Consider the following 13867-nt stretch of genomic DNA (forward strand, 5'->3'; position numbering starts at 1 on the left):
GTAAGCTCAATTACTGTTAGTTATCTCCATATTCCATGTATTGATATAAATTAGTCTTTTTGTTATCAAAATCTTAAGTGTGATCATAATTATGTCTCCCCTTCCGAAGGGGAGACATATTGTTTTTGTCGATTTTCTTATTAGGGTCTTCCGTCTCCAGCGGAAGACCCTTCTATTATTCTATTGTTTCTTTTTCACTTTTATTATTATTTTTTTCTTTACACATTTTTGTGCAGACGATTTCTCAGAGATGCTTGGGTGGATTGACTTGAAATTTTCAGGAAAGATGTATCATGAACTAAACCTTATTCATTTTTTTTATTTTTTGAAAAATCACTTCCGGTCGGAAGTTATCGCCCTTTAATCGAATTTTAGTGACCATTTTGTCCGGACAAAAACTCAAAAACGACAAAAGCTAGAATGTTGTCCTTTTCAGGACTAATAGAAGACATATTGTAGTTTTGCACCTGTACTTTCAAATCTTCCGGAAGTGCCTAGTATGGAAGCTCGGTAGGGGTCGAAATCTAGGACACGAATTATGAGTGATTTTTTGAGACATTTTGCATCATATCTCTTAAAGTATAAATATTTTGTGAAAACATACTGAACAATATTTGTGAAGAATGACAAGATCTTTCATATGATATCAAGAAAAAAGTGCTGACTCATCACACTAGGGGCCAAGAGGGGCCAACAGTCTTTAATCGATAACTCTTTATCAGTCAATATTTTGTTATAAATTTCTGAAGCAAAAATGTTTATCTCAACATTTTACAACTATATATTATGATTTTAATGTCGTATGATACATGATTAGGGGCCAAAAGGGGCCAGAATGCTAAATCTTTGATGCTTTATATCTCGAAAGTGAGAAATATTTTGATAAGTAATATTGAACAAAAGATGTTCAAAATAATGTTCTAAACAATATGCAACCTTTCATTTATCGCTAAACGTCCCCGTTAAGGAGTTGAAGGGTCGGCCCCTAAATATTTCTTTTGCAAATAACTCGAAAAGGAAAAAGAATCTCTGAATAGTTGTTGAACAAAAAGTGTTCAAAATTATAAGAGCTTTAAGACAAAATCAAGAAAAAGGGGCTGGACACTCAAATTTGGGGCAAAAAGGGGCCAAAAGTTTTCAATCAATAACTCTTTATCAGTTAATTTTTTGAAATACATTACTGTAGCAAAGATGTTTATCTCAACAATCTACAACTATATATTATGATTTTTATGTCTTATGTTACATAATTAGGGGCTACAAGGGGCCAGAATGCTAAATTTTTGACACTTTATATCTCGAAAGGGAAAAATATTTTGATAAGCAATATTGAACAAAAGATGTTCAAAATAATGTTCTAAACAATATGCAACCTTTCATTTTTTGCTAAACGTCCCCATTAAGGAGTTGAAGGGTTGGCCCCTAAATATTTCTTTTGCTAATAGCTCAAAACCGAAAAAGAATTTCTGAAAAGTGTGGAACAAAAAATTGTTTAAAATCTTAAGATCTTTAAGATGAGATCCTTAAAAAGGGGCTGGGCACTCAAATTAGGGGCCAAGAGGGGCCAAAAGATTTCAATCGATAACTCTTTATCAGTTAAATATTTTGTAATACATTTCTGAAGCAAAGATGTTTATCTCAACCATCTACAATTATGTATTATGATTTTTATGTCGTTTGTTACATAATTAAGGGCCACAAGGGGCCAAAATGCTTAATCTTTGATGCTTTATATCTCGAAAGGCAGAAATATTTTGATAAGCAATATTGAACAAAAGATGTTCAAAATAATGTTCTAAATAATATGCAACCTTTCATTTTTTGCTAAACGTCCCCATTAAGGAGTTGAAGGGTTGGCCCCTAAATATTTCTTTAATAGCTCAAAAAACGAAAAGAATTTGTTAACAGTTGTTGAACAAAAAGTGATCAAAATCTTTAGAACTTTAAGATGATATGAAGAAAAAGGGCTGATTCCTAAAATTAAGGGCCGTTAGGGGCCAAAAGCCGATTTTTAAAGTCTTTAATGTTCAATGTCTTTTTACACACACAGATTGTGGTAAATTATTATTTTTGAATGAAAATCTCAATCAAAATCTTTTCTCATCTTATCAAGAATTGGACGGAAGACCCACTCGTTGCTCGCAACGAGATCGTATCTAGTTCTTCTTATTCTTCTTATTCTTATTAAGGTCTTCCGTTTCCAACGGAAGACCTTATTGTTTTCGTTCGGTTTCTTTTTCCCTATTATTATTATTATTATTATTATTTTTTTTCTTACCGATTTTTGTGCAAGCGAGTTCTCGGAAACGGCTCGGTCGATTTTCACGAAACTTTCAGATCTGATAGATATTGGTCTGAACCTTATTGGAAATTTTTTATAAGTACGTCGTCACTTCCGGTCGTGAGATATGGACGATTTACTGATTTTAAAAGGGTCAACTTGTCCGGGCAATCACTAAAAAACGAATGAAGATATTGACTTGAGATTTTCAGTGAAGGTAGAGGAAGGATTGCTTAATTGCTTTTTTGAGTCTATATCTTTCCAGCGCAAAAGGCGTTGAAGCTCGCCTGAGCTCACTATAATTATAATATTTCTGACCATCAAATTTTGTGCACGTGATTTCTCGAAGACTACTGCGTGGATTTTTATGAAATTTGCAGGAACAATGTGTTGCTATATGCAGTTACTATATCCTGGAGATTTTTTGGAAATTCCTTTCTGGTGCCAAGTTACGGACAATTTTCTGATTTTAAATTGACATTTTGTTCGTGGATAATCTAAAGAACGGTAAAAGATATCACTGTGGAACTTTCAGGGATTATAGATCTTGATAAGAACTATCGAAGACGCGATCTTTTGTACGTCGTCTCTACTTCCTGTCGTTACGGCATGCAAAGAAAAAAAGTCAAATTTTTAAACTTTTTTGTTTTTCAATATTTTCAAATCATATTAGTATGGTTGATAGAAACATTTCTCATTAGGCTGAATATATAATTTGTTTGTAAATTGATGAATTCGAACTCGAGATATTAAAATTCAAAAGTCTGAAGCGTGATCTTAATGGCGGCGGTCTCTGTCAATTCCGACATTTCGCAATAGGGGTTTACAGAGGCAGCTGAGCGTTTGCTTGAACGAAAGTAACATAAGGAACAATGAAATGTGAAGGGATACTTGGATTGTCACGTCGTAGGTTCGTTGCAATTCGGTGTCAAACTACATTTATTATCCAAGGTCTACTTACAAGTCTTCTTTAATTGGTTTTGGTTGTTTCTCAAAGTAGAAATAGAAAAGAATTGATGTGCAAACGAAGTACAATATCTATATCTTTTGTTTTGCATAACGGTAACACATAGCTTAAATCATAGTTAAAATTAATAGTTTTTCAAGAATGTAGTAGGTAAAAAACGTGACCACTGTTTTCCCATGCACACTTGTGTCATATTAAATCAATAGAAAGGACAACTGTTACAATAAGAAAATATTTTATTTTTAAAGATAACAATTTTTCAAAGACCGTTTAATTGACCTATATAAACATTTTATTTTCTCAATGCAAATTATTGAAGATAATAGAATCTTATTTCTTGACCCTCGTAGGGCGATCGAGGCATTTTTTTTCGGTGAAACATACCACCTTTTTCATGAAAGTGTAAGTAATCGGCATAGTCAACTTTCGTGATTGAAAATTGAAAAATTACCAATTAATAGCTGTTTCGCTGCTTTAGTGTTATTTGCCTATATACGATATGTTTCATGTGTGTGTTATACTTTCCACACCTCAAAATGTAGGCTAGGCGATAAGAACGCTCTTTTGTTATTTGATTGAAGCTATCTCACCTATTTAAATGAACATTCCAAAAGAAATTCGCCAAGATTTACTCGTTGCGTTTGGCGCCAAATTATGAATAGTGACCCTTCTTTCATAATTCCAAGACAGATTAACTGTTGCAGAATTATATGTGCATACAAGTGAAGTAAGAGTAGTTGTTCAATAGCGTAATCGATAAGCGTATTGGATTTTCACACTCGTGACCCGTTTCAATTCCTAATGTGTCCAAAATATGTTTAATCCATTTTCAGCTCGATTTTATGGGTTATTTTTCGGAATCGGACGGAAGACCTACTCGTTGCTCGCAACGAGATCGTTTCTAGTTCTTCTTCTTATTATTATTCTTCTTCATCCAAATTTTGTCCAGGCCGTAACTTGAAAACCCTTTGACCTGAAGACTTCATACTTGGAACTTAGATAGATGACCTTGAGGCGGAGTGTCCGGCTTCAAAATATTTGACCTTGGTCTATATATAAGGTCAAGGTCAAACTTTTACATTAAAATAGAGTTTTGGCAATAGCTTGAGTACCCTTTAATATTAGGACTTCAAACTTGAAATATAGAAAGAAGACATTAAATACAAGATGTAGTGCACCTAAACTTTGACCTTGACCCCTTTCTATGTTCAAGGTCAAATAGAGAAAAAACATGATTTTAACATAACTTTAGATACCTTAGACATTTAGACTTCAAACTTGGAATATGCAGAAGACACATAGGAGAAGGGTGTATGTGATCAAAATTTTTGACCTTGATCCAATGTTTATTGGGTCAAGGTCAAACTTTCACAACAAAATAGAGTTTAGGCCATAGCTTGAATACCATTTGATATTAGGACTTCAAACTTAAAACATAGAAGGGAGACATTAAATACATGATGCAGTGCACAAGAACTTTGACCTTGACCCTTTTTTTGTTCAAGGTCAAATATAGAAAAACATGATTTGACCACTACTTGAGATATCTTTGAGATTTAGACTTCAAACTGGGAACATGCAGAGGACACATTGGAGAAAGTTTATGTGATCATATTATATGACCTTGATCCAATATTATTAGGTCAAGGTCAAATTTTCACATCTAAATAGAGTTTACGTCATAGCTTGAGTACCCTTTGATATTAGGACTTCAAACATGTAACATAGAAAGAAGACATTAAATACAAGATCTAGTGCACAAGGACTTTGACCTTGACCCAAGGTCAAATAGAGAAAAAAAAAATGTTTTGAACATAACTTGAGAATCTTTTGACATTTAGACTTCAAACTTGTAACATGCAGAGGACACTGAGATGGAGAGATTATGTGATGAAAATTTTTGACCTTGATCCAATTATTATTAGGTCAAGGTCAAACGTTCATATGAAATATATTTGAATTGATAACTTGATACCTTTCTTGACAAGTAAAGACAACTTTAAGCCTAAATACACTACATCAATTTTTTTTACCTTGACCATTTTCTTCTTTTAAGATTAAATTAAGAAAAAAGCAAGACCAGACAATAACTTTAGATCCTATAAAAGACTTGAAAGATGCACTGCATTATTCTTTTTCACCTTCATAGTAAAACTGCCTTTGTTAATGTTGTTAAAGAAGGGGAGACATGTGTTTTTTGTTAAAAAAACAATACCCACTAGTTTTATTTTCGATTTCAAAATCTTCAGTAGGAAGCAGATAGTACGTCATATTGGGTGCAGTCCTTCTAACCAGAAGCATCGCTGTCATTGAGTTTAGGTTGATCATGTAGGCCGTGTCTTTTGGGGACACTGTCATTGTTCAGTGTGGAAAAGTGTTCATTATATGCACTCTTAAGTGAATCCATATTGATTTTGTGGAAATACCTACCAGAGTGAAGATGTTATAAAGTTTCTCTAACATGTCATGTTTCAGGGCATGTAATAGAGTTTTAAAAATGGTCCTTTTAGTGGAGTTTCTGATAGGGGGGAAAAATGGATTTTTATATATTGTGTTGGTTTTATGCGACTTATTTTTGTACCAACTGGAAGACTTTGAAATCCATTCTTTATTTAAATGTTTCCAGCTCTCTCTTGATGCATATCTTTTTTCATTTTGACTGAAATGACACCCCCCCCACTCAAAAAAAAAAGATTACAGACAGTTTTTGCATAGAACCAATTTTAAAATTAATTTTATAAAAAGTAATTTAAACATAGAATTAATAAATGAATGATGCATATGGAATTATTTATTCTTTGAACCTGACATACTGTTTTGAAGTAAATTAAAGTTATTTCCTATTCAATTGGAGAAAAAAAATCCCAGTGCAATTAGTCAAATTAAAGGCTATAAAATTGCCATTCCAAAGAAAGAACATGCAAATCATTAAATTAAGCAACACCGAGGATGTGTTGAAAATTAAATGTTTCATTCCGTTCATCCCAAGTTTACGTTGTCTGTGTACTAAATTGGATAAAATTCATAGCGCACACTGAAGCCAAATTCATTAGGGATTAGTTTACAAGACTCTGTAGAAGTCTAATCAGCTATACAAGGCCACATTAAACAGGGGGCAAACCCCCTTAAAAGGAATTCCGGCAAAATTTTGCGAGCTGGTTTGAGCATCTCCCTTGTGTATATATATATACTTGGTCAGAAATTACTTAGTCTTTACAATTATATTGGATTTTGGAGTAAGCAGGCTAGAGGAATATTGTAATAGCTTAGTCCTTTTTCTTGAGGTCTGTTTTTGGTATTGATGTGCAAAAATCAGGGTTATATGTTGTATCAAAGAGAAAGAAAACAGCAAATTGTGCAGAAGACATGATTATTTGAAGTTTGTTGGTTTGTGTGCGTCCATGCCATTGAGCACTAAGTTCACAACATCAGTATGGTACATGCAGTGGTTATTCATCATACAGATTAATGATGGAAAAAAAGGAATTCTCAAGCTTCCATTAATGTTTCTGTGTACAGGAATACTGGAGTACAATCAATTGAACTTTTAGTTTGTTGGAAATTATCGGAGGTATAATATTATCCTGGAAATTGATGCTTTCGGAGATACGTCTGGCTAATGAATGGTATTGTGTGAGTCATCAGCAACAAGAGAGACAATCATGTTTTGTAAAGTCTGAAAGTAAAGTATAAAAATGGAGATTTTGGATATCAAAATTCATTTTTACAGAGTCCTGTTATATAGCCCATTGATGTGATTCATTCATACCCATTTGACTTAAAAAGGTTTGGGAGGAATATTACTAGAATCTTGATACTGTTGTGATGGAACAAAATTAATTTGTATATATTTTCCTTTCTCATCTTCCCCTACACCAGAGCAGTGTTTTGGAGTCAACTTTCTCTTTATGTGAAATAAAAATATGGGTGATTCGTAACTGTTTTTTTTTTTCTCCTTGTGTATTCTTCATGGCGTTTCAGAATCCACGTTTTGATGTCTTCAAACTCTTTACTAGTTGCATGAAATGTCTGTTTCATGGGAATTCGACAGAAAGGTAACTCAGTTTGTCAGTTTAATGTTAGTCAAAAATATATTGTCCATTATTTTATATTTATATGTGGTAGAATCTCGATGCATTGATTTTGTGAGTTCCGAGAGAGTTTAGTACTGTACTATAATGGATGGAATATGTTATTTGGCCCTTTCAGGATTGTCTAGCTGGATCATTGAACTAATTAAGAAATCTTTATTGGTGATTACTGTAGACATACTTAAAAAACTTCTAAGGGCATGCATTGTTATTCACCCAAGAAATTTGTTTAATTCTCTCTTTGCAGATTGAACAGAGAATTATGATTCTGTGGAAAAAGTTTAAACAATAATCAAATTAATAACAATAATCAAATTAATATCAATAATCAAAAATGTTTTTGAGAATTACAGATATTTTTCTTCTGCAGAGAAATTAGTCTGAATATATTATACACTACATTTTTCTGCAGTCAAGAAGAAATATGTTTTGATTACTATACTGTTGTCACTTGAGAAATATAACTATAGAAAATTATGGTCTTATAGAACTGAATATACTTCATAATCTAGTTGTAATGAAGGCTATACATGTATTAAGACAAATACTCAATTACATTTTTGGCGGTGAGCCTGGTTCGATCACCAGTGGCCAGATAGCTCAGTCGGTAGAGCACCTGACTGGAGATTTGGGGGGCCCGGGTTTGAATCCCAGTCGGGTCCGCTGCATTTTTCTCCTCTCCCGTTACACATAATTTCACAAACTTTTAAGTATTTTGAATGCAGTGGTAACATTTTTTTCATCTATCTTTGTCATGACTACAGTTGTATGTTGTTTGTTTTTACAGTGATGGCGGCTTCATTTCACACAAGATCCCAGCGAACACTTATCCTCAACCTGTCCCCATTAAAGTCGTCGACGTCAACATCCCCGACAAGGATAACCATACGGATACCAACAGCGAACTTCCTGCGTACGATGAGTACCTGGTAGGTAACCATGACAACCATTTGACCTTGACGTAGGCATGACAACCATTTGACCTTGACATAGGCATGACAACCATTTGACCTTGACGAAGCCATGACAACCATTTGACCTTGACATACTATGGTTCGATGAGAAATTTGTCTTGATTTTTATGTTTTGCATGTCATGAAGGTAATGCTATGAGATTTTGTATTTTCTCTTAGTTTATTGACCTTTATAGACCTGAATGACTGAGCTAAGAATAAACAAACCATAACAACATAGACAACAAACATACAATCTACATTGCAAACAAAATCATCACTGAAATAAGAATACAGGAATATTTGGTAAAATTTTGATGAATTCTCAAAGGGAGGTAACTCCTGTGACCCTAAACAATTTCAGACCTGTGTCAAAGAGTACATTTATGGTGGGATGAAAAATATGTGTAAATGCCCTGTTAAGCATCAAATTAGACATGGCAGCGTACATGTATCGGTCTGTTCTCTGTAACACATCATTTAGTGCATGTTTATATTTACGGTAATTGTAAGTAAACATGTAGGCAGGTGTGGGGGTGTATCCGTAAGGGATACAGTTCTTTGTATCAGTGACGTCAAAGTTTTTTGTCAAGATGAAAGGCTGGTGCAGAGGAATAAAAGATTTTGTGGCGTAGACAGAGACTAGTTTGTGTGGGAGCAGAAATACATTGTGTTCACATGGGACTGTTGTTATGTATGTAGAATGTAGAGCTAAGAGTTCATTTACATTTTACAAGAAGAAAAAAAGAATTCTTCATAGCAGTTGATCTGGGAATCCAAATTGGATTGCTCGGGTGCAGATGATAAATTTGTTTTACAATGTACATGAATATTTAATGGTATCTACTGTTCTAGATGCTGACTTAAACATTTGCATATCCAGAAAAAAGTCACCATTTTTTGTTACATGTAAAAGGATTTTAACCTTTTTCTAGAATTTCTGAGAGAGAGAGAGAGAGAGGAGAGAGAGATTATAAATCCCAATAACAAACACATAAATTGACTGTCACTTTATCCTAGCCTCAGGCCACGCATTATCACAAATGTCCAATTATAAGTTCACTCACCCTGTCTCTATTGTTAACACATGGGGGTATATAGCTACCAAAATAAAGCTCATCTAGACAACAAACAGTCTATAGCCCAACATGGAGGAGAGAAATCTGCTTCACACAGTGAACACAGGATGTTTGTCTGATTTAGAGGAAGATGGGAATCATGTGGATGTCTTCCTGGAGTTGTTTGGGGGAGAAGAGGAGGGGAGAGATTGGATGTGGTGGGAGGGTCAGAGGAGGGACAAATACATGACAGGGGGAACTGGGTGTATCCCCGACCTGCTGCTACAGGCCCACCTCTGCGATCAAGGCTGGCACCAGTGGGGTCAAGGCCATAGGTCAAGGTCAATCACAGAACAAATGTTATCCAGTTTCTCTTGGGTTGTCTTTTTTGTCAGTACTTGATTATAGTCAGTAGATCAGATGGATTTTTTCTTCCATTAATCAGTGTTTTCAAATATCCATTTAGGAGATTACGGTTTGCAATATTTCTTGTCAGTGTAATGAATCATTAAATCATCTGTAAGAATTAATGGTTTTTCCCCCCAAATGGCTGATTGATATAAAATCATCTTTCTTGGTGATAGAATGGAGAATTCATTGATAACAACTCAGTGCAAGAAAAAAAAAGTAAAATAAGGATAACCTTGAATACCATAGGTTTTTTACCCCTTTGATATTGAATTGTCCATCTTTTTAATATGATCTCTAGTATCGATAATATGTAGACAGTAAAAAAATGCTTTTAATGAAGTGAAGCACAGTGTGATGACTTTCATTCCTCATGCATTTTAAGTATAGATTATGAACTTAATTGACAGATATAATGAATTGATTTTATAGTGAAGCAAAATTTTTGCTGTCTCTGGCACTTTGTTTTAAGCTTGATTTACTATTCATTACATGTGTTTAAAGAACCCTAATGAGATTTATGAATGTATTTTTACGGCAACTTATGAATAGAAATTGCATAATCCACTGTGGATTTTGAAATATGAGTTTAATATTGTATAATTTTTGAATGAAGCTGCACAAATCACTCCAGGACAGGAATTGAATTATTTGAAAAGATGAAACTTTGCAGAAAATTTTTAGAAATCAACAGAATTTAATCTGAGTTTTACCTGGTGACAGCTGAAATTCAGAGATTCAAGTAAAGGAGAGAGAAAAATAGCGCAGCCCAGATTTAAATTACACTTCATAAAAATTATACGGCAAATTAGGGGTAGACATGGATTTAAGTAAACAGTGCTGAATCATGGGCATAAGAGGACAGGTAGAAAAGTATGTGAGGTATTGGTGGCCTGATAGATATGTAAATACAGTATAACACCCTGGTGAATAGAGGAATTTCAGGAGCTAAGGGAACGAGATCGTATAGCTATGACTGTAAAAACTCCGAAATGGGATATTTTATCGCTGACTTTTAGAATTTTATTTTTGTAATATTTTTACACACACCCTTCCCCCATTTGTATTTCCTCTCCATTAATAAATATTTTGAGTTTTTCACAAAGATTTTCTTTTTACACATGAAGTTTGTTTTTTTTGCAAGTTTATGTATTTAAAATACAGAATTTCGTGGAAGTATGTCACTGATGGAGGATCACTGGAAGTGATACATTGATGTTTTCTGTAGATAAACTCATATAAGATAGATTACAGCTTAAATTCACGAAAACCTGATTAATTTTTTATAGCTTAAATATTTTGGGGGCTGGACTGAAGTCTTTTAAACTTTTTCTCTCTCCCAGGTTTTTTTTCACCTTGCTACAAGAGTTGATTATAGACTGTAAAATGAAGGGTGGTTTTCATTTTAACTACGTAACAGGCCTTTAATTTAAATTCTTGGGATGCTTATAGATGTGACATTTCATTAAATATGCAGGGATTCTTTTAAACTGGGGCACTGACAAGGGAGGCCTGCTATAAGATAGGGAATTGGCGGAATATCTTTTTTTTTTTTTTTTTTTTTTTTTTTTTTGAAGAAGAAAAATTAAATTCTTTGACACCTCAACCAGGTGTGTTTTATCATTTAATTCCAAGGAGGACATACTTTTTAAGAAAATGTCTGTGTAATTTTTCTTTCAATCTATAAATCTTTCTGCAGATAGGTGCAGGTAGGAAAAAATGTAGGTGAAAATTCCATTTAACATTTCTTTCACTTGTGGTCTGATCGTCTTTCATGGAGAGATAGTTGATATCTATTCAGGAATTGTCGGAGAGATTTAAATATGAGTGTAAGGTTGAATGCAGATGCACGATTTTAATATCTAGGGATTTAAAAAGACATTAAATGTAAGGATACATGTGCCATGAAGTATGTGCTGACAGAGATTTCTAAAATGGGGGTCTGTTGACACCTTATCAGAGAGAGGAAAAAAGAAAGGTTTAAAAAAAAAAAGGAAACTAGTTTTCAACCATGTGAGTCACTCAACACACACACTTTGGATATTAAAAAAAAACTTCCCAATGTTCATTGCAAATCTGCAGGGCTAGGAAGGAATGCATACTCTGAATGTTTAACACAAGGTACATAGTGTGAATCAATGAGGAACAATGATTGGAACTGCGAGTTCCCGATCACGTATTTGAGGCCTGCGGAGAAAATAACAATCACGGAAAATGACAATTTAGAAATTATTTCTCCGAGCTTATATATGCTGTGACGTGAATGCTTTGTGTTGAGTGATTACCCTTAATACAGACCCAGAGAAAAAAAAAAGTATATATATATTCATCAGGATAGTTAACTGGTTTTAAAAGATTCACAGCCATAGGGAAGACTAGGAGAAAACTTTCTTCGATGTGGTTGACAAAAAAGGAATATATTTGAATACATACTATGGCCGCATTAAAAATTCCTGATGTATTCATACAGAACTTGCTGACTGTACACATACAGCGGCACTGTCTACCTGAGCTGTGAACGGCTTTGGAGTGGAATTGTCATTAATTTTTCTTTCAACAGCATGTCATATTTCATACGCATGACGTTCAAGTGTGGAATTTTAACCGCATGCTGGAATATTAAAGGATCGCCCAGTACTGTACACACAGATAGAGAGAGGAACATGTTTTTTTGTGATACCCCAGACACGGATCCGGTATCTTTAGAGTTGTAGAGGGGTGTTTGTCATCACCAGAAGTCGGAATTTAAGGCCGTGTGACCCAGAATTTAATTTGGAGGGATAGGTTTTTTTGGTGATTTTTTGTGAAAAAAAGGAAATTAAGGTGGATCAACCTGTGCAAGTTTGAAATTCTTTTCTTTGTTCCATGGGTTTTATACGTCTTAATTTCTTCAGTGTGGAGATGTAAGGGAATAAAAGGACATGACAAAATGTGCTGGTAAAAAGATAATAATTTTGTGATTTTGAAATTATTTCTTGCTTTGGTTGGGAGACTGTTATGTAACAAGGAAAAGATTACGTGATTCTTTTTTTTCGTTCAACGGGAAATTTACGATTGGATTAAAATATATTGTCACACTTCAGGGAGCAGAGAATGTATTATGGAAATGAGATCAAGTTTTAAAAGATGTCAAAATTCATACTGCATTTCTGTTCTGAATAATATATTGATTCTATTTTCGTTAGGAATTCACTGGTAATCAATTAACTGCTGTCTGGTACAGTATGACTGTGTATGAACTTCCACCTTGTCAATTTTAAAAAGAATTTTTTGGTTACAATTATATTGAATAATTCGCTGTGTAATAGCTTCAGAATTTCTTATGCATTCAAACTGTCATGGTTGTCTGCATGGCTGCGCCTATTTCACCTCGACTTCGGAGAAATAGGGACAAGCCAGTTAGCGGACTTGAACCTCACGGTAAAATTCGACGTCGTAGAGTCACCAGAAGTGAAAGCCTGGAAACCCGCCCCACCAAAAAAATACCCAAAGAACTCGCCTTCGCTATGGGACATGGATTGACTGGAAATGAAGAAGAGGAAGTTTCATTGGAGGAAAGAATAAAAGCCATTGTTAATGAAAATCGCCGAGAAGTTCCAACTGCGAACCAGGAAATGAAAAACTTAAAGTGTTCTTCTATGGATTTAGAGGAGTGGTTATGTAAATCTTTCCTGGATAAAACTACAGTGAGAGAAAGTCACTCTTCAAGCAGAGATTCAAACTCAGAAGGTGACAGTACATTAACAAAAGGAGCTAATTCTGAAAAAGGAATGAACTCTGTTTTGAGATTATCTGAAAGAGACAGAAAGAGATCATCTCAAACTCCCAAAACGGAATCTAAATATAGACAATCACCACATGAACAGCCAGTGCAAATTAGATGTCAATCAAGTTTGTCCAAAAGTGAAAGTAATCCACAAAATATATGTAAAAGTGAAAGTAGGCATAATGGAAGACAAAGTTCTAGTCATGGTAAAACCACTGCTCAAGCAAGTGCCAATTCTTACCAAAGAAGATCCTCGGATATTTCTGGGCGTGATAGGAATTCTAGTGATAATAAAGGCATGGCCAGAGCTAAGACTTTCTCTAGTGACAGGTTGCAAAGCAAT

At 34.3% G+C, this 13867-nt stretch overlaps 1 protein-coding gene across 1 annotated transcript in view; it reads left to right on the forward strand.

Annotated features, from left to right (window-relative positions):
* LOC134266210 (tyrosine-protein phosphatase non-receptor type 4-like) overlaps positions 1-13867 on the forward strand; it is a 74726-nt gene that overhangs the window by 45288 nt on the left and 15571 nt on the right. The window contains exon 16 of the mRNA XM_062748440.1: positions 8127-8268. Coding sequence (XP_062604424.1) covers positions 8127-8268 — 142 coding nt within the window. The remainder of the gene's footprint in view (positions 1-8126; positions 8269-13867) is intronic.

Source organism: Saccostrea cucullata, unplaced genomic scaffold (genome assembly GCF_032062105.1).
Source record: "Saccostrea cucullata isolate Sc308-1 unplaced genomic scaffold, CSIRO_AGI_Scuc_v1 ctg730, whole genome shotgun sequence".
In the NCBI taxonomy this organism is placed as follows: Eukaryota; Metazoa; Mollusca; class Bivalvia; order Ostreida; family Ostreidae; genus Saccostrea; species Saccostrea cuccullata.